This window comes from Alligator mississippiensis, chromosome 4, assembly GCF_030867095.1.
Source record: "Alligator mississippiensis isolate rAllMis1 chromosome 4, rAllMis1, whole genome shotgun sequence".
NCBI lineage: Eukaryota > Metazoa > Chordata > Crocodylia > Alligatoridae > Alligator > Alligator mississippiensis.
In genome coordinates, this window is record NC_081827.1 from 244,385,593 (window position 1) to 244,413,543 (window position 27,951).

Here is a 27,951-nt window from a genome sequence, read left to right on the forward strand (position 1 = left end):
TTAGCAAGAGAAGACAGTAGAATTGGTGGCATACTCATTCTGCTAGATGATAAAGTTTTAAATCTCTTTTCATGTTATTGATATCTGGGGCCAGATTTGCATCCTGTGATGATACGAATATGAACACAGGATGCAAATCTGGCCCCAGATTTTAATAACAGCAGTTTTATGCAGGAATTCCTGATGGTCTGGTGGGACGCTGACCTTCACCTCCGAGCGGGACAAAAGGCTCCATTCATACTGTAGCACAGTTGCTCTTCTTGGCACAGGAGCATCCACGGCCAGATCCGGTTGTACTGCCTGGCATTCCTGTCACATCATGCACACATACTCTGCAGATCCCTAGTTTAATGTGTAGCATTATGTACACCTGCACAGTACCTTCCTTGATCCATCATAAAAGCTCTAATCAAGCTTCAGTCCAGTCACGATTTGTGCAGTGCTTTTTCCAGGCCTTTATTTTCCAGTGTAAGAAACATTGTATGATGATCTGAAGATGGTTAGTGTTTTGGAGATAAAAGTGCATGTACAGGTATTGCAATTTTAGCTGTACTGGCTGAAAAGTACACTGAGCTGGTATAGTGGGGGTGGGTGGGCATGTGTGTGCGTGCACATGTGCGTGTAAGTAATACAGTGTGTGGGCATCTGAAGTGCCAAGGTACTATAAGCACTGCATAAGAAATCCAGTAGCTATAAGAATAACACAACAACATCCAAAGGGAAGGTGCCTCTTTCTTTTTCTTCTTCTTCAGTAACCCAATGGGTCACTTTTTTCTGTTTGTTTTCTAGAGTATTCGGTCTAAAGTAGAACTAACTGTTTGGGACAGTCCTGAAGATATTGGCCTGACCTTCACAGCCACGTGCCAAGATGGTTTGTCATATCCTGGACTCAGAAAGTGTGAGGATCTGCAAATAGGAGATACAGTAAGTTTGGACAACTTTAGCACTAGTCAATGGGTTCCTCTAATATTGCATTTGTGATCTTGGGGTCACAGCTTCATCCATCTGCCAAACATTTCCCACCTGTATGATGTTGTGCTCATACTTTGTTCCTTTTTTGGCCTCAGACCAGTTAAAATAGCACCCAAGAAAATACCGGCATTCACAGCAGTAAGTCATGTTGCTTAATTCACACTCCTTCGAAGATGGGAATGCTAGTGTCATGTTTTCCAGCTCTGTGTCACATTTTCTTGAACAAGTTTCATAGATTTCATAGACATTAGGGGCTGGAAGGGACCTGGTTGTAGAACATTTTGGGCAAGAATTGGCCCAACCGTATGCATCATCATTTTACCTGTCTCCTTCTATCTCCACTAATCTCTCCTTTCCCGGGGTGTTAGGTATTATGCATTTTCCTTCAATTGGTGTTTGAGTTCCTTTATCCGACTTTCCCAGACTAGACTCACTTACCACTATTCCATTGCATTCGTCTGCATCAAAAAGTCAGAAACACACAGAAAACAATTTTCAGGTGGACCAGGAACTGTTACATTATGCAACGATGCAGAATCAACAGGGACTACGGTGCAAGACCCTCCTCCCCCTCTTCCCAGCTTTCCCCTAAATGTTAACATTATCCCACATCAGTTTTCCTGTTTATGAATTAGCACAAAATAGATTCTGATCTTTGCTCGGCTGGAATTTTTATGTTTATTACAGATGACTGAGTTGATCAGCTACAGAAAGGCTGCCTCTTTTGGAGGTATTTAGGGAAAATGCTGTAGCAACAAGATATGTTACTAGCAAAGACAAGCAATGGGCCAAAAATATGATAAGATCAGGAGATATTTTTGTTTTTAGATGTCTTTCTCTGCGGAGGATTCAATGTTTGGGTCTTTGATCTCTTTCTTTCCTATTGTAAATCTTCAGGTAGGCGTTAAGTCCTGCAGCATGACAGCTCCTGAGTAAATGAGTATCCTCTTGTAATAAGAGAGACTCTTCTTGCAATCTTTCCAGCACGCCTAGGTCACGACACATTAGCGCTGCATAAATCTGAAGGGATAAGCGTCTATACAAATATGTTGTCTTGGATTAGGTACTATCCTCTTTCTAACATGCCTGCAAAACAGGAGGACATATTTCAAGAGGAAGAGAGTGTCATCTGGTATAAATCAGCATTGTTCCATTGAAGTCAGTGAAGCCAGGCCAGTTTATATAAGCTGAGCATCTGACCTTGTAAAGCATTAGTTTTTTGCTGTACTTAGGCATTCATTTGCTGAAGCCATTTCTACATTTTCCTTATTGTAGAAAAACTCAGGATTTTTCATAGGGTTATAGCGTGCACTAAGTTTTAAAGCTGTGCTTAGGAAGTAAAAAATTAAAAAGCTTTGGTGGTAATACAGTATTACAGTAGTAATAATGGTATGGTGGTAGTAATACAGTATTAAAAAAATAAGAATCCTTCCTATTTAACAAATAGGACTGTTTCAGCATTTGCAGCTGACTGCCTGACTTTGAATCAGTTGGCCAAATTCATCTCTAGAACAAGTCCATTGGCGTTACGGAGGGATGGATTTTGCCCTTGCGACTGCAGCAAACTATGAATAGTCCAACTATGAATGGCATTTTTCTTGTAAGAACTGCAATAAGTAGGGATGGGGTGGTTAGGAATAGGGGGAGTCAGGGGGAGAATCCCTATTTAAATTGCAGTGTTGGGTCTGTGTATGGGACTCAGCATTGTAAGAATATGGCAAAGAGCAAAAATGACCCTCTTATACTGCCAGTTGTTGTTTTGTCTCTAATTACGTGGGATCTTTGCTCCAATCAAAGCCCCTCGCTATTATCCACTAACGAAGTTGGCACACTCAACCAAGAGCTTCTGCTGCTCAGTCTGAGAGCTCATCCATGGTGCCTGGAAAAGGCAACAGAAGGCTGTATTCCCCCAAAAGACCTCTTCACGCAATTTTGGAGATCTGAAGGAACGGGCCTTTTCAAACGACATCGCAGTTCTCGGGAGAGGAAAAGTAGAAAAGATTCTGATGTCCTGAGCAGGAAGGGGGCAAATAATCTCATAAGCTATTTGAACCGCAATAGGTAGAGATAGGAAAAACTTGTTGCATCATTTAGTCCATCCCCTAGCATAGACAGGGGTCTCCAGTGTATCACTCAGTAAGATCTTGGCTACTATCGTTTGGCATGTACACTGAGTTCCCGTATCCCCTTCAGCTGTAGGGGGATTTGGCATTAAACGTGTTATCCCTCTTCCTGTTTTGCTGCTGCTATTAGCTCCTGTTTCCTCTCTGCTCCCCTCACCTTGTGCTGCGTGCCCCCCACCCCAGCGCTCTCGCCTTGTCTCCATCTACCAGGTGTCCTTTGTTCTATCCATCCAGTGCCTCCATGCAACTTTATCCTTGAAGGAAACCCACTGCTTCTCAATATTTAAATCTCTCCCTCCCTGCTTTGTGAATTGCTGCCCTTTGTCATGCATGGGGTTTGGCTTGTCTCAGTTTGCCAGATCTAAGAGGCAGGGGAGCTTTTGTGGGAAGCTTTTGTAGCATACCTGCATTTTTGTTTGCTGTGTGCCAGTTTCTACTGATGGTGCCACCACTAAGATGGCTTTGCCAGGACACAGGTGCTGGCAGTCCTAATGCAGTGCTGTATATTAAGCAGATACAGTGGTATATAAATACTTAATGTCTGTCCCTTTCCAGCTGAATATGCCAGACCCTTAGGGCACAGGGTAGGTGTTGCTCCATGTGTTGGCTTTGGGTTGTGGATAATGGTCTGTCTTCTAGAGAAACAGCCTCCATGTGGATCAGTGAATGAGATGTTCATTGTCCAACACGGACACGCATGGAAGTCTACACCATGTTCTCAATTTCCTGCTTTTCTGCATTAACTCAGGGGCTAGCTACTACTGCAAAGATCAAATCTCTGCTGGAAACTGGAAAGGGAAAAGATCTTTGCAACAGGCGGATTCATTCATTCATTCATATTTAGGGCTTCGTCCTCCCATAGTTGAAATGAATGGGTGATTATTCTCACCAATCCACGGAGAGCGGGATCTGGCTCTGAAATCTTTTAAAACAGTTTCCTTAAAGAAGATACCGCTGATAATGGGGTCTGATCTGCTACAGTGTCATTCTAAAGGCGCTAGCTTTTACTGATCCCCTCAAGCTCAGACTTTCCAGGTTTCCTCTGTCATTTAACATGTTTTACCCCATTTTTTTTAGCCATTATAGGTCTTATAAGAGCAATCACCATATTTGGGGTTAGGAAGGAATTTTGCCTCATGGCCAGATCATTACGGACTGGGCGGCGGGGTGGGGGGCTGTCTTCCTTTGTAGTCGGGGGGGGGGGGTGCTCTGCCGTCCTCCTCTGATCTCTTGAGTATATTTTTAACAAACTTCGCAGCATTAGGATGTTGGCCGTCTTGGTCCCCTTCTTTACCTATGGCAGATTAGGGTATTAGGTCTTGTGTCAGGGTTAAACATATAGTTTTGCTAAGAAGTTAGACAGTAGATTTGTATGGGATGGTTTTGGATATGGATGATCGTGCCTCAGATAGGGGATTGGACTACAAGACATCTAAAAGTCCCTTCCAACCCTACTTCTCTGTAATTCTGAGTCAAATTAGTTTTTTTCCTTCTGTGAAGCAGGGATATCATTGCTGTTGGTGGAAGTGGCTGCTGAGTTACCATCTGCCTATAACCATTTGGCAGAGAGGTGCAGAGCAGATTGCTTTCCGATAACAGAGAGAACTGAAGGTGACTCTTCAAAGGAGCAGAAGGATCCGTTTCCCTTTTATTTTTGTTTGATGTCTTTAAAACAAACTCAGATGCCTTGTACTGTAGTAGGTAAGAGAAAGCCTCTGAATAAGCTGTGGCATGAAGATAAAATACTCTTCACCAGAGTAACATCTTCCATGCAGGAATCTCAGAACATCGCTTGCATGTGGCTGGATCACAAGACGTGGAGCTAGAGCCTCTATGTGGTAGTGATGATGCTGCTTTCTGCAAAGCAGCTCCATTCAGCCTATACACCTGCGTACAGAGGCAAGACTCCTTCATAATCTAGGTGCCGGGCTGTGAGGTTTCCTTAGTTTTCAAGGAGAAGCCCTGGTTCTGGCATGCAGCATGCCAGAATGGATGGGGATTGTGTTTGTGATTAGCAGTTCTGTTAGTAAAGTATTAGTAATTATTGGTGGAACTTCTGACAAAAAATACAGGACCAGTTTCTCATTATCAAGCAATAGGGGCGGGGAAAATGCACTTGCAGTTTGCGTGTACAAATACTACGATTTAGGAGTGTGCATTCACAAAAGACCTGCTACGCATCCAGTCTCCACAGCTTGAGGACATTGCATCTACAAATTAGACATGCGGATGTACTCCATTTTGACCTTGATCCTTGGACTGTTGATGTCGGGAAAATCTGGCTGAGTATTAGTTAATTTAGTTCTCTAATATGACTAGAATTGCTGCTGCCCCAGCAAGCATTTCTTCCCACTTCACAGAAACCAGAATCACCAATAATGAAGAAAATTACCACCAGTGGCTGGTGACTCTAATATGCCATGAAGCCTCTTCTTTATACTTGTGGTTTCTCTTAGCAAGACCTGGCCACAAAAAACTAAACATCTGGGTTAGTGGCTGAAATTTCTCTCAGGACAAACAGGTGAAGTGAGTCACCTCCAGATCAATTTTTAAATGACTCTGCTATAAGCAGTAACACAAATGAGTTCAAAAAGTGCTAAGTAAATGAAAGAAGATGGGGCAGAGGGAGGCTGTCAAGAGTCTTGAATGCAAAGACAAGCAGTCAGTCTGTTAGGATGGGGGAGGCCAACAGTGCGATGGGGTCTTTAAAGTGATTAGGTGTAAACTCTTTACACCAGAATCCTGCATGGGTATCACTGGCAAGATTGCATTTGGAAAACAATGATGGGAGCCTGTATAAGAGTTAACTTTAGCTTTGTGCATAGGTACAGAAAGGAGCTGAGGATAGATCTTTGTGGGAGCCTTGTAGGGACCTGGAAGGGAGAACGGTGAAGAACCACTGAAGGCTGTTGTCAGAGAAAGAGATTTAGAGAAGGGAAGAGACATGGAAGCAAAGGGAATATAAGATTCAAGAAGAATATCACAGTTGGCTAGCAGTATGCTGGCAAATCAAGGAATGTGAAGATTGAGCTCTGTCCAAGAAGTGGTCATTAGAGACTTTGACAAGAACAGCTTCAGTGTAAAGAACAGAAGCGAGACTGTAGAAGGTGGATAAACTGGAGGAGGGGACCGTCGAGCCCAGGGGTGGGCAAAATGCGGCCCGCGGGCTGGATGCGCCCTTCCAGGCCATTCTATCTGGCCCCCGTAGCCCCTAAAAAATGTATAAAATTAATATTTATCTGCCACTGGCTGCCTGTCATGTGGCCCTCGATGGCTTGCCAAAACTCAGTAAGCGGCCCCCTGCCCAAAATAATTGCCCGCCTCTGATCTAGCCAGTAATGGCAAGCCTCATGTCCAAAGAGCTTGAAGGTAAAAGAGAGATGGGATGGTGGTTGGAGAGGCAGAAGTAGGGTTTTCTAAGGCAGTAGAGACTGAAATGCTTCTACCATGATGGGGGAAGAACCAGAAAAGGATGAAACATTAAGGGAAGTAAGGGAGGGTACAAGAACAAGCACAACAGAAATCAGGGATGGGATCGGATGCATTATGCCACTGGGGTCAAGTGAAGAGACTGGAGGAGGAGAGCAAGCGAGGAAACATCTTTGTTTTTGGCAGGAAAGAAGGAGGAGAGGGTTGTAGGAGGGAAACAGAAGGCAAGCCACAGGGAGGAGAAAGGTCAGCTCATCTTTATTTGGAAGACACTAGCAAGATCCTGTGCAGAGAGAGCAGGAGGAGGGGAGGGCTGGAGTGGCGAGTCAGAGATGATGAGCAGGTTCTGGGATTCAGAGGGATCACCGCAGTTTGAGCTAGGAAAGCAGGAGAACTTGAGGGCCTTGGTAGGAAACTGCCGCCTGTATCACAACGGGGGATTTTGTAATTGCATAATTTTGTAGCTGGTGTTTCACCCTCAGCCTCTCACATAACAATCCTGCTGGAATAGGTGGAGAGGCATCTACATCCCAAGCCACTCTTACCTGGGGTAACAGGAACATTTTGGCAGCTACAAGCATCATGCCATTGTTGCTTATTATTGGCAAGAGCCTGGGAACTTTAGTTGTATGCCAGGAGCAAAGCGTGTGGTGCTGCACAAACAGAATAAAAGGACTGTCCTTGCCCCAGAGGACTTGGATCCTCTGTCTCCCCCTTACACTGCTCCAGCTACAGCTTCTTCCTGCATCTTTTCTGTGGTTTGCAAAGGTGAAACTGATTCCTGGACTGCTTCCACTTATACTGCATCCCATAAGATCTACAAGTCCCTCACCAAGCTCGAATGACATTGATCTTTAAGGAGGCAAGAACCCAGCAAAATTTGGCACGTTCACAATACAGTCTGGGTTCCAGATGTCCCTACTAAACTGTTTGAAATTGAAACTTGAAATGGCTTTAGACACCCAAGAACAAATTAGTTTTCCAACCCCAGTGAACAAAACCCGGCATGTCCAAGTGCACTACTGCTGGCAAAGCAGCTATGTACAAAATAGCAGTTGTGTCCTAATCAACTTGGAACCACTTATATCGGAGAAAATAGGTTAGGGCAGGGTGGCACCTTGGAGACAAATTGGTTTAGAGGCATGCTTTCATAGGCAACGACTTGCTTTGTCGATGATAAAATATAGATGTGTTCAGTAGGTAGCTGTGGCGCACGACAATGCTGTGGAAGAAACGCATTCAGCTCTTGCTCCAACTTGTGCGCTGCTGTCAAAATTGTGAATTAGGTTCCAGCTGCAGAGCCAGGTTGTGCCTCCTATTATATCTGCATAACTCCAGTGAAGGCAGCGAGGCTTATCACCTGAGGAAACGTCGGACCTTTTCTTCCCGGGGGTGACAAACAAGGCAGAATGACTCAATTTGGCTTTCATTTATGTTTACAGAGCTGGCAATTAGTAAAACAAAGCCTCTCTTTACATGTGGCTGAGCAAGCAGTTGGCTACAGGAGCACTGTCATGCCGTAAACCTAGGGCCAGGCAAAGCCAATTTTTACCCTTCTCTGTCCTTGGAACAGACTCTCTTGAGCTCGGAAACATCCTGATTTCTAAAGACTCTTACTGATTATTTGTGACAGCATCTCTCGGTGCTAGATATGGCTAGGGGACCTTCAAAAGCATATAGTCAAATAGACCAGATGAGCAAAGGTAGGAAGGAGAGGAGAGTGACCCTACCTAGGGTTGCACAGCAGGTCCGTGGGAGAGGTAGGAGTACAACTTAAGCTCTTTCCAACCTCTGGCCAGAAGTTAACCATGGCATAAAGTTGACTGGTTATGCTCCCTTCATTCATTCTTATGTCGTAACCTCCCTCTTTAGGTTTCCTTCGATGTGTCTGTCAAAGCTCAAAGCTGCCCAGCGGAGAACACCTCGCATACATTCACCATCAAACCGGCTGGGTTTCGGGACACGCTGGAGGTGCTGATCACCTACAACTGCCTTTGTGGATGTAGCAAACAGAACGAACAGAACAGCAGCAAGTGCAGCGGGAACGGGACCTACACCTGTGGATTATGCGAATGTGACCCGGGCTATCTAGGAGCCAGGTGTGAATGCGAAGAGAGAGAGAGTGGGACTATGTATAACATGTGCCGGGAGGCTGAAGGCAAAACCCTGTGCAGCGGCAGAGGGGAATGCAGCTGCAACCAGTGTGTCTGCTATGAAAGCGAGTTTGGCAAGATCTACGGGCCGTTCTGTGAATGTGACAACTTCTCCTGTGCCAGATACAAGGGCGTTCTGTGTTCAGGTGAGCCTGGTCTTCTCCCCCCTTCTGCTCTTCCTTGCCCTTGCTCAAAGGTCAAGTCTTTCTGTCTCTTCTGAAATCCTCCCAAATTTCTTGACTGCGATACAATTTTCGACTGTTACGGCATGCTTCAGCGGCCAGCAGTTACAAATTGCCATATGTTCTTGCTGAGATTTGTCCTCTTCACTTCTAGATTTACAGGGGAAAAATGAGATCTAGGAAGAAAACTGTCTGACTGATAATGAGCAAGGTGCGTGTTGTCCATTAGGACTGGGCTTCCAGTGACTCTGGAAAAGAAATATTACAAAGACCAGTGCTTACCAAAATACTTCTTCACCCAGGCTCGGTGCAGATCAGAAATGTTGAAAGGTCCCATCTGTGAGAGTTATGCACTCTTAGGGGTACTAATGCAAACGTCTTCAGCATTTGAAACCCCATGTATTCTAGCACAGACTTCCTAATCTTTGAGAAGCTTTATGGTGACTTCTTGATTTGAATTTGTGTTTGGTGTATTATACAGGTAGGTATATCATACAGCATTGAAACACTTTTAATTGCACATGAATTATTTGAAGTAGCCCATTAATAAGGTACAGATAAGTGACTTTCATTGTAGTTTTATCTGTCATGGAGAGAATGTGTGCTGAAGATATAGTTATGCAGTGATTCAATATACATTATCATTTCTGTCCAATCCACCTGCAGCATTAGCAATTAGCAATTAGCATTGCTAATTTTCGAAAAAAAGGCTAGATTTGCTAAACTATATTTAATTCCTCATCATTTTGAGGTCATGCAGTTAATGTGTTTGCAGTCAGCTGCTCTTTAATCTTGACACGGTGTGTTGAAAAGGAGTTGGCTTTTTTCTGTTTTGATGATGGCTGTTGACTTGGATGCAGCTTTCCAACGATCCTCCTGTTTGCAGACAGAGCAGAGTAAAATGTTTTTATGTGATCTCTTCCAACGTTGGGATGACTTGGAAAAATGTTGGCACATTTTCCTGTTGCTATGTCATACTTTGAACAGAGAGGGTTGACTTGAACTAACCGCCTGTTGATCCAGTATCTTTAGTTGAGTTTCACCCTATTCGTGAAAGCCATTTTCTTTGTTTCATTTTCAGTGTCACTTCCCAGGAACTGATTTAACAGCGTTTTCATAATATTTTCAAGGTGGCCAGGAAAAACGACAGGTTTGTTACAGGAAGATAGAACAGGCCAACTTTGCTTCCTGCTTCGGGATATTGCTCGGGTCATGAACCACCTAGACCATCCAGGATCCGAAGGGAAATGGAAATAAAATGCATTCGGCCAAGACACTGCAGGGTGGGAAAGGTTGCTACAAAAGAAAAATATAGTTGGAGATACCAGCTGTTGGGAATCTCCATAGTTTTAGACAGTTTCCTCTGACCCATCAGAGGATCCCTGTGCAGTGACACTGAAGAAGGCGTTGAAATGTGCTGCTGGTCAGGTAATTGGTGCCACGACACAGAGGTTCAGCGCTGATGAATGCCTCGGTGTAACACTTCAGCTGAATTTCCGCACCAGCTGAACAGCGTGAGGCCTCTTAATCCAAAGAAGAATGCCTTGCTTACCTTCTGTTTGTGCTGCCCGGGCACGTTGCTGTGCCGAGCTTCCCAGGGCAGGCATCACTGAATAGCTGGATTTGGCTTTGCAGTAGTTTTAAGGTAATTCAGTATATACAGAGTCTTTTTCTCAAAGCTTTAAATGTGAACACAAGCTGCCTTGCTTTTCTTTGTGGGGTGGCCTGGAACGTGATGTTTTCTGAACTTCAAGGGCAAGGAGTGTGTGTGTGCGCGTGAGTACACGATATTGTGAATGCTACAAATTTGAATGACGTTGTCCTCTTTTGAGGATCTTGCTGGGCTCATCCGATCCATTAGCAAATGTCCTTTTTTGAGGATCTTGCTAGGGTCATCTGATCCATTAGAAAATGGATCAGATGCCCCCCCTCCAAGTGCAGGGAGGCTGTACTCGATGATCCGTAAAGTCCCTACCAGCCACTAACAACTATGAAACTATCTGAGGATTCAAGTGGAGACCAAACCCACCTTTGCCAATGACTTGAAGACAAGTTCCAGTGAGAAAATGTGGGTTTGCTTCTGAGCAGAAATTGGTGTTTTTCTCCCATATGTGGGTATGAGAGAGAAGAACCTCTACTCGGGTCACTATACACGATAGTCGTCTATTCTGAAGTAAAACAATCCATTGTTTTAGTGAATGCAGTAGGTCTAAATTGCCCCAGGTTATTTTCTTTGTGGGGTTTTACTTGTTTTGTCCTCATGTAAAGATTGAGACTTAAGAAGTAAGTGCTTCCTCATTTGTTCTGCCTCTATATCCTGTGCATTCACCTGTAAAACTCAAGGAAGCTAATGACAAGCCTCCCCTTATCCACGTCAGGCTTTGAATTGAATCTCCCACTGTGAAATGCCTGCGGGTAGTACTCTGGTTGCATAAGGCCTGATCCTGTACAGTGCGGCGTCTGGTCTGCCCTATAGGTCTCACCAGCAGAAGCAGGAATCCCTGAGAAAAGGGATGGAGTCGGGGAACTGAGGGCTATCTAGTCTACCCCCCGGCATGGATGCCAGATGCACTGTTTCCAAACCATCCCAGATTGTGCTTAGCCTTGTCTTGAAACCCTTCAGTGAACCCCACAACTACCTGTTCCCTGGTCCTGCTGCTTTTACTGTTAGGATTTTTTTGTTCCCGAGATTTTATTTCAATCTGTTTTGCTGCGGTTTAAACCCACGGCCTCATGTCCTGCCCTTTGCGGTAAGGAAGAACAATTTTCCTCCATCTTCTTTATGGCAGCCTCTCAAATATTTGACAACTGCTGTTGTGCCTCCTCTTCGTTTCCTTTTCTGTAGACTAAACATACCTAGTTCCTCCAGTCTTTTCTTTGCATTGAACTCATCTGCCATGCCCTCAGTCTTTCAAGGAGGAGGGGGTCAGGGTCTGACTCAACATCCCTTGGGGTGATTTTGGGACCCTCACACCAGCCAGTGTCCTGTTGTACATTTTGTGCATGCAGCTTCCTCCTCGTGCCTCTCTTGCACAACCTTCTGTGTCTGAAATGCTCTGTTCCCATTAAGTTGCACGCAGGCAAGCGCAGCTCTTGCAAACAGAATCACGCCTGTTGAGGTTCAGCTGGTGTCCGTGAAATGCAGAAGTGAAAATGTCTGTGTGGATGGACTTTGCAGCCCTTCGACCTCTCCTTTGGGAATTTTTGGGTAGGGCCCTTCACGGAGAGGGGCTCATTAGTCCTCTCTGGGGATTAGTCTTACCTTTAGAAAGATATTCAAAAGAAAAAAACTAAACCCTACAAGATGCTCCATACCACTGAGGACTAGTGATTATGACATTTGGAATAACATCTGTCACCTAAAAGGATCCAGCAGCAGTAGAGCAAGAGGCTGTATTGGGTATAGAAGTGTATCTCCTTCTCTACTGGGTCACAGCAGCTGTTGAACAGGACCAAACAGAATAATTTGTGACTGTGTAGTCGGGCCCATTGATCTTTCCAGGCGGGCCAATGACGACGGTCTCAGAAGTTTCCAAGCTTTAGAGATTTTTTGGGCAGCAGCTTGTGTCCTGCGGGGTGTGTAAACAGGGTTGCACGGCGCTACGAAAACTGATGGAGTGTTTGCAAACAGAGCAAAAGGATCTATGTATGCCAGGAGGGAAACCACGTTTCTCAGTATTTGGCAGAAAAATTCCAGTGCAAATGGTGAAAGCGTAGGTAGGGAGGACACGATCATCCAAACCGAGAAGCTGGTTAGGACACTTCTGCTAATGTTCTTCCACCCCTAGGAAAGTCACAAAGGACTTTTGATCATGAACTCATGCCTTATGTATACCTTTGCCCACTAACACTGTCCTGCCAGGAATTGTTCTGGGACTTGTTGCAGTACAGATCCAGAAAGCGCGTCTCCTTCTGACTTCCTAGCGTAGGGCTGTAAGGAGATGACTTCCATGCATTGTTTGGTTCCAGGCTTTGCCAGTGCTATTCCAGTTCCTTTCCAATGGATGCAGCTTCCTTGGCCTTTGACAACTCCAGATCCGAGACTCCTTTGCAAAGCCAAGCAAAACATGACTTCGCTTTACCGTTTTTCTAAAGTTTCTCTTTAAAAGTGTCAGTTCCTTGAGCAATTTTCTTGAATTGGATTGTGCAAGTTGCTTTTGAGTTACTTCATCTGGTGTCCTACTTATTTCCGTGGCAGGAGACAATACTGTTGGCAGACTAAGAAAATGCAAGGCAAGCTGCCTTATGTTACGACTTCCAAACACGTTTGGTGCCCCCATGTAGACTCTGCCCTGCATGTTTCTCACAGTCACTTCTTGGGATCCTTGATTTGTTTTCTCCCAATGTTGGTGCCTTCCTTGGTTAATGATCAGATTGTTGCGATAGCTTCATACTTGACTTGGTTCAAATTGCCACCATTAGTTTTTTGATCTGTTGGCAGTTTTTATTAGATTCAAGGGCACCTTCTAGTAGAAAAAAATATACTGTAAAGTAAGAGAAAAAAAATGAAGGGAAAGAAGATGTCCTTTCAGTCACTGGGGTTTTAAGCCGTCCTCTTCTTGGGACCCCTATGATTTAGATCTCATGGGAAACCAGTCCTGGTCCTTGGCAGCCAGATGTATTGTAGGATGTACCATGGGAATCCAGGTGATGGGATATGGTCTCTGGCACTGCAGGAGGAACAGTAGCCAGATGGCTTAGGATTGTGGATTTTGGATGGTTTTAAAAAACAGGCTTTAAACAACCTTTTTATTATAGTTGTATTCTGGGTACTCTGGGTAATGCCTTAAGGCCCTAAACAGGGCCTTAAGGCCCTAAAGATGCGGACACGGCATAGAGGGATAGCACCTGGTGCTTAAAGAAGAGACCCAGGAAAGGCTGGACAAGGTGAAGTGACCTGACCAAGGTCATACAGCAGTTCAGTGAGTCCCTGCCCAGCGTCCTATTTCCTGGATAGCCTGTCCCCAAATTCAGTATCCTGCCAGGCAGACGTAGAAGGTGAATGCCTGTGATCATCTTCTCTACAGATGCATCTGGCCCCAGACATGGGTGGGCACCTCTTGAACTTTGGGGAAGTTGCATCACTGGAATCATTGGAAGTCCAACGTTTAATATACATTTTGTGGTTGGGGCCATCTCTGCTGTTTATTATTACTTTGTTAGGAAGACAATCAACAGTGACTAAAACAGCAAAGATTGTAATGGGCTCTATTGGTAGGATGTGACCTTTTAGCCTCTCATCTTGAAATTCTTGGCAGCTGCACTGCTGGTCCTGCAGTATTTTGGGTAGTGAGAGAGCTCTTTCTTTCCCGTGTTCATCTGTAAACAGAGGAACACATTCTCTTCACTGTTCCCAGAAAAGACACTGCTCTGGTTTGTATGCACAGATACCCTCTTTCCAGACACCCAAATGTCTTAATGGATTAAGCAGAGGTTAGTCTTAATCTAAAAGGAATCAAACATGTTACTATTTGAGGTGTAGCACTTGAGGCAGGATGGCAGAGCGCTTCACACATCTTGCTACGGTGCAAGATGAAGGCAAGCCTTGTTCTGGATTTGCATCAGAGGCCACCCTGCACTGAGCCCAGTCATTTTGCCTGAAGTAACTGAATATGATTATTGGCAATCTCCTTCCTTTGTATGCTGTTGGCTACAGAAACTGGTATGTCTTCATTCTCCTGGACCGCCGGACTCGGGTAGGTCTGTTGGCCATACCTTCTATTGTACAGAGTTGGATGGCGTGTTGTTAAATTCATCATGGTCATGAATACATGCTCTGCACCCACTAACGTGACACACACGTATCTACCCAAAAGAGATGGTGCGTACTCTGCATCCCTGCGCAGTGGCTGGGGAGATAGTTCACATATGCTTCAGTGTCGGCGGTGATGGGATATGCAGTTTGCTATTTATGAACCTATGGCATTTGTTCCACTGTTTCTTAGTAGCCTCCAGAACTGTTCCTTCAAACCACTGGCAAATGGTTCTTTGAAAGGAAGCAGGGATTATTGTGTATGATTGCCCCTGCCCAAAAAAACCCGAGAGAGAAATATTTTCACTCAGTGTCTGCCTGGGTTGCTATTTTTAAATGCATCAGTCATTTATGGGAATAATGAATGAGCAACGCCTTGGCTAAACAGGAAGCTGCCATTCCCCAAATTCATTGATGTGTTGCTTGTCCTCTTCTCTAGAAAGATTACCATGTTGTCCTGCCTCATTCGAACTGTTGTCTGCCACTGGTAGGGAAAGCAGAAGTTTTCTAAGGAGAGCACACAGCCACCCTGTGTGCTGGGGTCCGTAGTTTGGTCTTTTTGATTTGAAACATGTTGATGGCTCTAAGAAATGAAAAAGGAATACTTTTATTTATATCTATATATCTATATAGATATATAGATATCTATATAGATGTAGATATATAGCTATATAGATATACAGATATATTTTAAAAGACTTGCATGGAGTGATGGCAATCTGTTCCTTGCAGCATCTAGTCTAGTTTGCTATCCACATACAATTAATGTTCAACTCGGGCATGTTTTCATTATGTCACAATTTTCCTGTATACCTTGTGTGCACGTGTATTAGCTACCCAGTGTCGATATCCTGATGTAGACTGTAATCTCTTCTGGTGCAGGACTTGGTTATGTTTGTAGAGGGTTGAGATATCTTAGCACCAATGCAGTACCAATAAAGCATGGTAATGTAGGAGCAAATTCTGAACTCCTTCCATGGGCAGCCAGAAGGCCTGCTGGAGCCTGTGGAATTGCACCTTTATTGCCTTTTTATCCATTTTTTAAAGATTTAGCAAGCATGCTTTTTTTTTTTTAAAGCTGTCCGCTTAGTGAAGTCACGCAATTCCCTTGTGCACGTCCTGGGGTGGAATATGCGTTTTGTAGTTAAGGCGATTAACAGGTATGCAGGGACAGAGAGTGGAAGTTGGGTATCTGAGGAGAAACCCTTGTTGCCTTGAACTCACCAGCTCATGGGGAAAATTGGGATGGGAAGTAAAGCAACCTGGGCAGTGTTTGCAAACACTCCAGTGTGCAAAATCCCATCTGAAAATGAGTTGCCCAGCTATTAATCTTCACCCATGTCTCATTGATCATCCTTGAGTAACTTCACATGTTGCTTGCTAATGCAAGCTAGCTTTTGGGTGCAACGCAGCAATGGTCACCTGTGCAAAAACTTGAACCCGAGAGAAGTTGTGTGCAAGCAAAGCCTTTGAAGTCTTAGCAGTTGCCTTGGGGCTTTTTCCCCTTTAATTTTAGTTCTTTGATTTTGTTTCTTCCTTTTTTAATAAGGGAAAATGTGACATGTATGCACATGCACACAGGAATAGAAACCAGGCAGCTTGAACATTTTATGATGAACGAACCCCAAATTAGAAATCAGAATCCTACTTCTGCAATCCAGTTTCTGCTGTTTTATTCCCTAGTGTCATGGTAATATTTAGTAACCCTGCCCAGTGCGTAGATCCAGCCAGAAGAGGCACATTTATGCTGGCACTGCACTTTCTGGTAACATGATGAAGAGGGGAGGCCATTGACCTTATACCATGGTGCTAATCTTTAGTATTGCTGGAATGGGTAGCATCCCTTCCTTTGAATAAGCACTGCACAGCGGCAGTGAGGCCTGTTGTGCAAACTACCATGAAGGTGGAGACCTCCTCTACCTAATAGACTTTATTCATAATAGTTGTTACTTACGCTTGTTATGGTAGCACCTTGGTGCCTCGGTCGTAGCCCAGAATCCCATTTTGCTACGGTTTGTACAGGCAGAGCTAAAAGTCTGTCATTGCTCCTTACAGTTCTCAGTCTTAATACTGTACCTCAGTGCTTTTCTTATTTCTTTCTTTTTTTTGTTTTTAATAGACAGGGTTAAACTTAGTCCAGAGGTTCCCAACCACTGGGTCATGGCTGGTTGGCTGCTGGCTCGTGGCACGAGCCCCCCGTCTGTCCGCCCGGGTGGGTGGCTTCTGCCGGCAGCGGTGATGACGTGTGGGGTTAAAGCAGGAGAGCAGGGCAGCCCTGGGAGGAAGGCAACCGGCCCCCCTGCTCCCATGCTGGCCTGCAGCACACAAAAGGTTGGAAACAACTGACTTAGTCCGCTTCATCGAAACAAAACCTGCAAAGCATTGCACTGAATCACAAACCGGTGTAGTATGAAAAACACCCTATTATGCATTTCCAACGTAGAGCTGCTTTTTAGTAGGGCTTCTTCAGCTCTCCTGGATATAAACTATCAAGCACTAGCTTCCACTCTTTTCATAAGCTCTCATTAAGACCTTCTCTTTACTGCTACAATGGGAAATGTGTAGGGGTTTTGTAGCGGGGCAGAAACCTCAGGGTAACAAACATGCAGGAACTATCCTCGGGTGGTAAGTGGTAAATGAGACTAGCCCACGTGCTGGTCTTGCCCATCTTCTTCAGGAGTGAAGACTGGATCTGAAAGATGCCCAGCTCTTCTGTTCCTGATCGCTGCCTCCACTAACCGAGACAGGCCTGCTATTCACCCGTGGGCAGAACCAACCTTCAGATGCTGAAGGTAGACACCAGGCTATAATGTTAAGCACCTACATTTAAAAGGAGTCATTTAAATAAGAGGTGCCTTGCTCATGACACCTCCTGCTGTTTTAGTCTTTCTGAAAATGAAGCTACTTGTATTGGTGGGCCAAATATTAGGCACCAAACTCCAGCATTTCAGACTCTTTCATATAGAGTTTTGAGTTTTTTTAAATCCTAATCACTATAAGAACTCGGTCTGCAAATCTGCTGCAGAGGGTTTGTTTGCGCCGGCTGACTCCAGCGGTTGGAAGCCATCCAAAGAGTGAGTCAGTATAAAGCAAATATAGCACAGATCCGAATGGCACGTTGTGGTTTGCGGGAGACAGAACCATTCATGCAGGGAATGGAGCCTAAACCACATCTGCAGTGTTTTTGTCACGTCAACTTTTTTTGCGTTCGCATAAAAGAACAGAAGATGAATACAGTGCATTGAATGAAACACTCAGAAATAATTGGGAAAGACATAGGGCATGAAAGACAGGGGGTGCAGAAGTCAAAAATAGCCTTTTTGATTTGGATAAAATGCTGTGGAAAGTATCACTAAATGTTTGTCCACAATGACTCACACGGCGCTGCATGGGAAGAGAAGTGCCTGTCTTTGCTGCCGCCGCAGAGGTACTTCCATGCAGTGTACTTTTGTAGGGCATCATTTGGCAGCAATAACGAGGGTAGGAGGGAGCATCAACGTTATGAAATCTTAGGAGGAGGTTTTTGATGTGTAGAGCTGAGAGTCACAACCCAGAATGACAGAAAACTATTGTATAATCCCTTGACGCCAGCTGTTTGCTCAGAAATCAGAGTCCAGATCGTGAGCGGCAGGTCTGAAGCTCCAGATGTGGCTGGCGCTGTTTTCTTGTGGCGGTCAGAGCCTCTTGGGGGGCAAAAAGGGCAGCTGTGACAAGCTGAACTGGGACAGTCTTTTTGTGTCAGGCTACTGTTGAATTTTTAGCAAGGACTGTAGCACTGCATGCATCTCCTGCCTGCCCCGAGCTGTAGAGCCTCATGGGGTAGTGGAAACGAGGGTTGCAAATTGGAGGGGCCAGACTCTGCTCACCACTGCCTTGGTGCATTAATCCCCTGGAAGACCCATTCCTAACTGATTCTTCTGCCTCCTCCATTTCCTGTACCAGGTGGCTAAATTATTAAAACATTGCTCAAAGGCGGTAAGATGGGAACTGCCTTGAGGGTTCAAACTAATAATCCATCGAGTTCAGCCGTGCTACAAGAAAACTTGCTGTAGCAATTTTGGAATGGTTTCAGGGACAGTTGCTTCCTAAACCCTCAGAGTGAGTTTGGCTTATGGGGTGGGCAAAATGCAGCCCGCGGGCCGGATGCAGCCCACCCGGCCATTCTATCCAGCCCGCAGGGCCCCTAAAAACTTTAGAAAATGAATATTTATCTGCTCCTGGCTGCCTATCATGCATGGCTTGTCAAAACTCAGTAAGCGGCCCTCTGCCCAAAATAATTGCCTGCCTCTGGCTTATACCCTTCAGGACATAGGGGTTTATATTCCTTTCGAAACCCTCAGGCTTTTTTAGGATTGTCTGATTTGTACTCTAGCTCTAAATATTCTTGCTTTTCTTTTATAAATTGCAGCCTCAGTAATGCACCATGGTAATGATAGTGCTGCGCTCGAGCACGCCGTGCTACTCCAGGCTGCCTCCTATGCTGGAAGCAGGGGAGCCACGTCCAGGCTGACTAACTGGTGTTTCCATTCAGCTGTGCTAATTAGCTTGCCCCGGCCAGCACACAGAAGTGGCTATGCTGCTTCCAATGTAAGCAGCAGCCAGTCTGGAGCAATGAGAGTATCATGGGCAGCGGTGATGAGTTTGAATAGATATAGTAGTCTGGCATGAAGATGATGGCTTCTTTCCGCGTAGGGAATCACGGAGTCAGTGTATGGAAACAGCCAGTTCTACCTCATCCTCGTGTACTTTTCTGAGGAAGTAAAAGTCCCCGTAAGCTTTGGAGAGGGAGTAATTCTTAGGAGAGAGTAATTCACTCCATGTGGGACACTAAACACAAGCACTGTAATTACTTCTTGTCTCCATTCTCAATATTGCATTTATTTTTGTTGGATGCATAGTTAAGCATGAAGGCAAACCCTTCACCAAAACACTTCTAGTTTCTCCTGGAGATACGTGAAGGATGTGTGGTCTGGTGGTTAAGTGGCTTGTTAATGGGTAAAGGGTGCAGAGTTCAAATTCTGTTAAAGCAGGGATGCTCCTCCTGTGGTCCATGGCAGTAGCAAGGGAGCTGGTTTTCTCTTTGGTGAACTGGGAGAAGTTAAATACTTTCCTGATGTTGTTTTTCTATGTGAGCAATGGCTGTGTAGGCCAGAGGAGCATTGCATGAACCGAAGGGGACGTGGCAATGAGAGGATGTCTCTGTGAAGATGTGACTGCACTCTAGAGAAGAAAAATGAGAATCCTTCTATTCAACCAACCTATTTTCCTAAAGTTTAATGGAAACCTTTTTACATCTTTACCTTGCCAGTCTATGTAAACTTTTACTGCTGAAAACTCCCCCCAAAATAACAAAATCCACAAAAAATCACAACCCCCCCCCCAGCAAAACCAATTAAAGCATTTTCTCCGCTTCAGCTTCAGCTTCACTCCAGCTGGGGGCATGAAGTATGGCCCCAGCTGTGCTCGGTAGAAGTGGCACTGGCACACGTGGCAAAGGGAAAGGGTGAGGGGGCAGGTGGCAGGGGGCAAGGTGTGCAGGGGCACGTGGCTTGACCTTCCCCCACCCAGTGCCTGCCTCTCTGCTGCTACTTACCTCTATGTAGCAGTGGGGAAGGGACAAATGTAAGACAACCCTCCAATAATTAGATTCTTTATGTGTAAAAGAATAATACCTATAATTTTTCCATGTATGGAATCTCGTTATCGGGGGGTTACATTAGATTTAGGGTTGTCTTGGATTTGGGTAAAGACAATAGATGAGGGGAGGAGATAGAAATAACTCCGATATGCCTTTGGTCCTCTCCTGAACTTGCACGGGTAATTTCCAACATAGGAATGCTGAATTAAGAAACAAGGGACACGGTGCTGTATCCATGGGTCAGGTTAAGTGATTGACTCAGCATCTCTGTACACCTTTGTGTGTGTGAGCAGCATTTTATCCCTCAGCCTTGTTTTGGCTCCAAAGAGGATGCGTGTCCACCCTGCAAACATTTCATAAGAGTAGGCTAGTTAGGGGCCTACTCCCGTCATCTTGCACCCCCTCTTCTATTAGGCTAGGCATGTCCCATTTACTGGTGTCATACAGATTAATGCTCGCCAGTGTAACGAGAATTTGTTTGAATCTCAGGTGTTAACTTCACTTACAGCAAGGCTGTACTTGCTGCCTAACATAGGTTTCATGGTAAATTCTGTGAGTCAAGGCTGATCTGGCTGCAGAACAACGAATCGGGAAATGCCATTATTTGTATTGTAGTCATTTTTATTCCATGGTGGATAATGATCTTCAGCTAGTGTTGCCACTCTGTCTTCTTCAAGAGGGCAGCACGGCTTTCAACTAGAGCAGAGGCGGGCAATTATTTTGACTGGAGGACCACTTAACGAGTTTTCATAAGATGTTGTGGGCTGCACAGGAGCCCCAGCCCTTGACCAATGCACCACCTCCTGATCACCGTCTTGTGGCTGGAAGTCCTGCCCCTAACCCCTGCCCTTTGCCACTGGAAGTCCCTTCCTTTACCCCTTGCTGGGCGGGGGGGATTACCATCTTGGAATCAGAAGAAAAACAAATCGTATACTAAAAGGCAAACATCTACTATAACGTATTTTAATTTTATTTCAAAAACTATTTTTGTCCTGATTTTATGTGTGTTTGTGTGTTGTATATAGAGATGATTGCATAACAGATCCAAAATAGTCTTTCTCTTATATATTGTGTGTGGGGGAGTGTGCGGGGTGTGGCTGGGGGGTAGGGGTGTGTGTATGGTGGGGGGTTGTGACGGGGTGTGGCTGTGCAGGGTGTGTTTCAGTGTGTGTATATGTGGGGGGTTGTGGGAGGAGGGTGTGGGGTGTGAGGGAGAGTTGGGGGGTGTGATAACCCTTTCCACACATTTCCCCCCCCCCCCCCCCCGCCACAGCACAGAGCCCCCACCACCAGCTGCAGCAGCAGGCAGCAGCAAGCCTTTGGGATGCTTGTGCTGCATAGGCACGGCTGCCCAGCAGTGCACGGCTCCAGGAGCTACACATAGCAGCAAGGAGTGGAGCCAGGCCGGCCTCGCTCCCTGCTTTCAGGCGGAGTCCTGTGACCTGCACGTGGCGGCAGGGAGTGGGGAAGGCCACCGTCTCCGTTGTGCAGGGTGTCTCCCGGTGGCACGCAAGTGTGGGGAGCTGCACGTGCACTGCGGGGAGCCCTGTGCAATAGAGGCAGGCTGGCCTGGCTGCACTCCTTGCTGCCACGTGCAGCTCCTAGGACTGGCTGGAGCTGTGAGCCACTGGATGGCAGCGCCTACGCGGGCCACGAGCATCCCAAGGGCTCACTGCTGCTGCTGGCAGCAGGGGCTGTGCACCACCGCGGGGGTCTGCACACCCCTCCACCCTCCCTCACATCCCACATGCTCACACCCATACCCTGCCCGCCCAAGCCCCACACTTCTGCTGCCCCGAAGCTCCCACCAGCTCCAGCCCCATGCTCCTGCCCAGCTGCAGTTTCCCTGCCACCCACTCACCCACCACCACCGCTTCCTTACCTGCTGCCTACAGCAAGTGCTGCAGCAGGGACAGGAGGAGGAGCCGCCAGAGGCCGGGGAAGCCGAGCAGGTCCCCCGGCGGCTGCAGCAGCAGCCCTGCCCAGCGCTGTGCGTGCTGCCTGGGTGGGAGCCCTCCTGCGCACGAGGGTGGGAGCAAGGCACATGGGCTGGGTGGGGTACAATTAATTGGTGTGCACAATAATTGACCCAGGGGCTGTATTTTGCTCACCTCTGAACTAGGGGGTACAGTCTTTCCATCACTGATATGCAGCTACCCTGAGGTGGGGGTGGGAACAGGGGACTGGCAGTTGTTTGTCGGCACAGAGAAGCAGTGTCCCAGTTAGTGAAGCCAATGCCTAGTTGAAGCTGCAAGGGAAATGTTCAGGATGGAAGATGGGGGAGAGTGAGATTTGGAAAATATTTTGTAGCTCATGGAAAGTAACACAGAATTCATAATAACTGCTCATGTCCCAGGACTCAATCTGTGCGTCTCGCTCCAGCAGCACAGTGGCTGGGAGCAGTTATGTGGAAGCCTGGCACACAAGTCCTGTATGGGCTTGGAAGAGCATCTCTTACTGACTCATGCTTAACTCATAAGGACGTAAATAACATTAAGCTTAAGACGGCTTAAATAAGAGAGCATCGAGCTTTCAAGTGGAAATATAATTGAAAAACCCTGGGTTTTGCTCTATATACAGTCTTAAGGATGCAAGGAAATGGCATGGATACAGCTGGGTTCCAGATAAGTGTTCGTTCCGTGTGTAGGAGCACAAAGGGCCTTGCTACCGACACGTGTCGCTGCTTTGTTAGGTTCGGCCAGGTTTTACAATAGAAAATAGGGAGGCTACTGAGCTTCCAAACTGTTTTCAAGGATACTGTATCCCACAGAACCCATCCCTTCTCTGTCCGTGAACACGTCTTCTTCATTGTTTGTTCTGGCTTGAGGCCATCAACCGAGTCTGATTTCCTGTCTTCTGCTCAGAATTTCACCCCGATTTCTGGTGTTTCTGAGCAGGAAAACAGAAGTGGAGCAGAGTTTAGCATTATAGCATTATAGTACTGCATTATAGCAGTCAATCTGCTGGAGAACCAATCCAGCCCAAAGACAGCAAGAGCATCTCCCCAAGAGCTGTGCTGAAAGTCAACTGGGAATGGCCCCCCTTGCAGTTTTCCCTGGCAGAAAAATGACTCCATAGCTTCAAGCAAAGGTTTTTGGGTGGGTTGTTACCAAACTAGCGAACTATTACCGTGTAAACCTGTTTCCACTTGCCAGGCAGTGATCACTGCCTTTTAATCGAATGGTGTAATGAAAAGTATTTTATCCAACAGCAAGAACAACAGAGGGATATTTTTACTGAGACAAAATAATTCCTCCAATTCTTGTTCATACGATTGCTTTTTCTCATGTGCAGGATTGCAAAATAATTCTAATACACCAAGTATTATATCCTGGTCATATGCATCTATGTAGATTTCCCATAGGTAATTTATGTTTGCTGTATCATGGCCTGTTGCGTATTTTTATTTAAATATGAAGAAGCGGTGTTCAATCTCTGACTGCTCAGAGGTTTGCGACATGTATGCAGAATGTGGAGACCTACGCTTATGGGACAATTTTTTATTATGGAAACTTTAAGAATAAAAACTGACTTTTAAATAATGAAGTGAAGCCTTGGCAGCCTATCTGCCACACTTTTACACTGCAGTCTAATTTATTACTTGAATAGTTCTCCCTTTCAAGAACTCATTTTTACCATTTGGGAAATCCCTCCAAGACTTTTTTCTTATTCCAGCATATTTTAGAGTGTTTCATACGTGGATCTCTGTTTATTAGTCTCTAATACCTTTCAGGCCCGTAGGGCTGTGCACCTGCCTGTGAGCATTGGGAAATATCTATGATTGCTTTTCCTCCTTTACTTCCAGTATTTTCCTTGCATGTAGATGCTCAGTCATTCTTACACAGCTCTCTGTGTCCATAAGATGCCTTAGCCATTCTGTATAATATTTCCAAGGACACTGCAATCACTCTCTTGTTATGTAGAGATGTCTAAAGAGGGTATTAGAAGCAGTCTGCAAATCTGTTTTGCTTACATTTCTTTCTCAAATCCATGAAGTTGATTTTTGTTTACTTACATTGTCTATATTCTTCCCTTATTTTCCTCCCCTCTTCCCCAATTTTTACTCTGTTTGGGTTTTTCCTTAAAAAAACACATTTAGTTTGTTTCCATTCCTGGTGTATTTGTCATTCTCTTCCCTGAAAAGATGTGAACGCCAGGTTCCTTGCAACTGTTTAACAGAGAGAAATGTGTAGAAGACCCTGAATGCCTAGTCTTCCACAGTTGCACGCAAAATATCCACCCGTATAACGGCACAAAGTGATCTTCACTGGATGTATCGAGATGAAGGCCAAAATAAATTGTGGGCTTCCAACCTGTGTGTCTATAAATATAGCCCCGAGTCCAAACTTAGCAATCATCTGAGCAGGAGTGGGTGTAATGAAGCATCTGATAGAGTTTTTTTCCATAGATGCCATTGGTTTTGAAACAACTGGCCACTTCGTTCTTGTAACTTCAGCTTAGATTCTGCCAACCTGTCCTGGGTGGGATGGCGATTATCAAATATTAAGTGTTTCACTTCCCCACATTTAGCTCTTGTAATATTGGATTTTGACTCCCTCCTTGCTCTTGGTGTTAAGTCTTGTTTCACCCCGTTGTGGCAGTGGTTTTGGGATAGGCATAAAAGACAGGGCTGAAGGGGTGTATATTTGATACCACCCTGAGACTCTGTGCAACCAGAACAGCTGGGCCCCGTGGGCTGGTGGCTGAGTGCTGCCATGGGCTCCCATTATACTCTGTCACTTTGGTTTCCCTTTTACAAGCAGCTCCAGCTTGCGAGGTTTGTGTTTTCGATGGTACTGCAGTTGTACAGTCACACGCCGGCTGGTTGAGAGCTTCCCAGGGTACACCAGCCACCACTGACTTCCCTTGGGAGAGGCCCTGATGTGCAGAGGGGTCTGTTCACGACGGCAATCCCTGTCCTCGAGGAGGGCCACGGACAACTTGCTTCTGCTCTCTCTGCAGGAGAGGGGGGCTTGGGAGATGGCCAGCGTGACCCATGCACCCGCTTGTCTTTAAACCCCGCTCCACGCAGCCTCGCGATCTGAACTCGTACCCACCACCCTGCAATTACAGACAGCGACTGTACGCTGGACCCTGGTGCTGAAATGTGCTGTGCTGGAAACGGAAAAGCTGCAGTACAGTGTGAAGAAAAAGAATATTTCCAGCAGGTAGTGGAAACCCTGAAAAACGAATGAGCCCCTTCTCCAGAGATAAGTTAGGGGAATGAGGAAGCACGAAATATTAAGTTATTAGCAATGCTTTTCGGCTGAGGTGGGGAGGTAATGGGGAGCGCTGATAATGGTCATCTCCTGACTCTGCAGAACTTGGGTTTCGATAAATAGCCAAACTGGCCGGTGACGGGCCCTGCTGCCATCCGTGCATCTCGTGTGCTTTGGGCAGTACTGCTCTACCCCTATCCCCGTAGGCTGAAACAAGAGTGTCTCCTCTTCGAGCCCCTTGCCAGCCTTTTGGTTGGATGTCCCCATCTAGAAAATTTCCATCGCTTCAGCCCTGTGCCAACACCTTTTTTACCTGTGTGTAAGAGCAGCAAGCAGCCCGCACGCCATCCCCCACAGAGCAGCAGTAGCTCTGCAGCCCATCCAGCAGCAGAGCGGGTCAAGGTCAGTGTTATCAGGCTCCTGGCAATTGCTTCCGACAGCCCAGCCAGCAGCTTGGCTGAAAGCTCGCCCTGAAAAGAGTCACTGTGTTTACTCAAAGGCTTCTTCATGCACAAGTTGTTTTATTTTTCTTTGCTTTCTGCTGGGAGTTTGAAAGGAGTAGCTAACCCCCCCACCAGCTCCCCTCTGATGTTATTCACTTGGGATGGATTACTTTGAAAGCAGCCCTACCCATATGCACTTTGAAGTTGTGGATCACGATAGTGGATGCTTTGCTAAATCTTTTGATGCACTGGATTGATTTAATATTGGTTGCACTGCCATTGGATTCTGAGGACTGAAATCCCTTTGGCTATATTACAAATGCCTTTCAGTCCCTGGCTTTGTTAGGGGTGCCTTCACTTTGAGACGTAAACCTTTGGGGTTCTGGCCGTGATGGATCCCAGGTTACTTTTGAAGGATGCCCATCTTGCTGGGGGTCCTCTGATCCCAGCAGTCTTTCCTGCCCAAGTGCAGGGGGCTGGACCTGATGATCTGTAAGGTCCCTTCCAGCCCCTAACAATGATGCAACTGCGAATTAAAGTTTTAGCCTCACCTTTAACACCAAGCTCTTGTCCAGATTCCAGCTCTTGAGAACTACATTTTTGCCAAGTAAATGACTCCTGCAAGTTCACATGGATCCAGAAGTTTTCACTTCCCGACCAAAGATAACATGCTGAGCTGTGGAGGACTTTTATTAAATGCATGTTCCAACTCATCCCAGAACTGGCTGCATTTTGGTGATGGGTGACGTGGTTCGGACAGCTTTCATTTATAAGCCCTTTTGGGTTAAGAAGCGATATACAGTAATTATGTTAACAACCACTGAACTGTGCATGGCTTCCCTTGACAGGGCTGGGTGGGCAGAAGGGGGAGGGAGCTATTAGTATTTTTGTCTTTGCGTGAGCTCATGATCTTGATTTGTCTTCGACTGTTCCTGTGTGCCACGAGAAAAGTAACATATTTCCCCCATCAGCGTTGGTCTTTGAAGTCAAGATCTGGCAGCCCGAACCAAACACTAATCAATTGCTCTTTCTTTTCAAAAGGACCAGATGCTTTTATTTTTTCCCCTTTCTTTTTGCCAGGGTTTCTGCTCCTCGCCCGAAAGAGAAATATTCCCCTTTTCCTCCTCCCTTTCACCTCATGCAGACCCTTATCTCTGTAGGTGCCACTTGTAACCCTTGTGAAATCTGGCACTCTTCCCCTGAAACCCAACGGCCAAGAATGCCGCCGCCGCTGCCTCTTTTCATACGTTTCCTCCAGCAGACCTTTTGCTACCATCAATGCATGCTAATGAGGCATTAAGCACCATGTCAGACTTAAGAGTAATGGAGTGATGTCCTTGGCTCCAGTAAAGACGGAGGAGCTCTTTGAGAGAGGAAAAAGCTCGGGTTTATGCAGTTTCCTATGAGATCAGCTTCAGGTTTATCCTTTCTTGTGTCGATAACGTACAGGAAGAAGAATCGGGAAACGGATGAGTCTGTGTTTCGGGGTTCATGAAACTAAATGCAAGTCTGGCATGAGCAAGTAGGTGAAAGTCCGAGCCTCTGTGTGCTTGGTTCAGGCAAATGTGTCTCCCCTGAATTTTCCTGTGCTTGATTTTAAATCATCTTGAAACCTGCAAGTGCAGCGTGGCCGAGACTGCGTTTTGTTCTGATTTTGAACGCAGTCCTAAATCCTTCCAAGCCCCTTTTGCAAAGGAAAAGGTTTTTGTCAAAGCCTGGGGAACGCTTTGTGAACCTGCACCAGAGGCTGTGTTTGTGTTAAAACACGGAACCAAGAAAGTTCTCGGATTTTGCAGAGAAACAAAGAATTTGCCTCTTGGAAGGATCCCACCTAACGGGGCCAGCTGAGGGGTGGTAAGGGCACAGGCAGTGAGAGACTGGGGGTTTGCTTCTTTTTTTCTTTTTTTTTGTTTGTAAAAATGGAGACATCCAGAGTTCAGGTAAACCAGGATCCTGGATCTTTGGTTTGGAGCCACGTCACTCTTTTGAAGAATGGAGCAAAGATCTCCTCCCTTTCTATCCAGGTACAAGCTCATCCGT

At 45.8% G+C, this 27,951-nt stretch overlaps 1 protein-coding gene across 1 annotated transcript in view; it reads left to right on the forward strand.

Annotated features, from left to right (window-relative positions):
• Nucleotides 1–27,951, forward strand: part of ITGB5 (integrin subunit beta 5) — a 110,409-nt gene that overhangs the window by 54,863 nt on the left and 27,595 nt on the right. Inside the window, exons 9-10 of the mRNA XM_006259668.4 lie at nucleotides 790–924; nucleotides 8,397–8,823. Of these exons, the coding sequence (XP_006259730.3) occupies nucleotides 790–924; nucleotides 8,397–8,823 (562 nt within the window). The remainder of the gene's footprint in view (nucleotides 1–789; nucleotides 925–8,396; nucleotides 8,824–27,951) is intronic.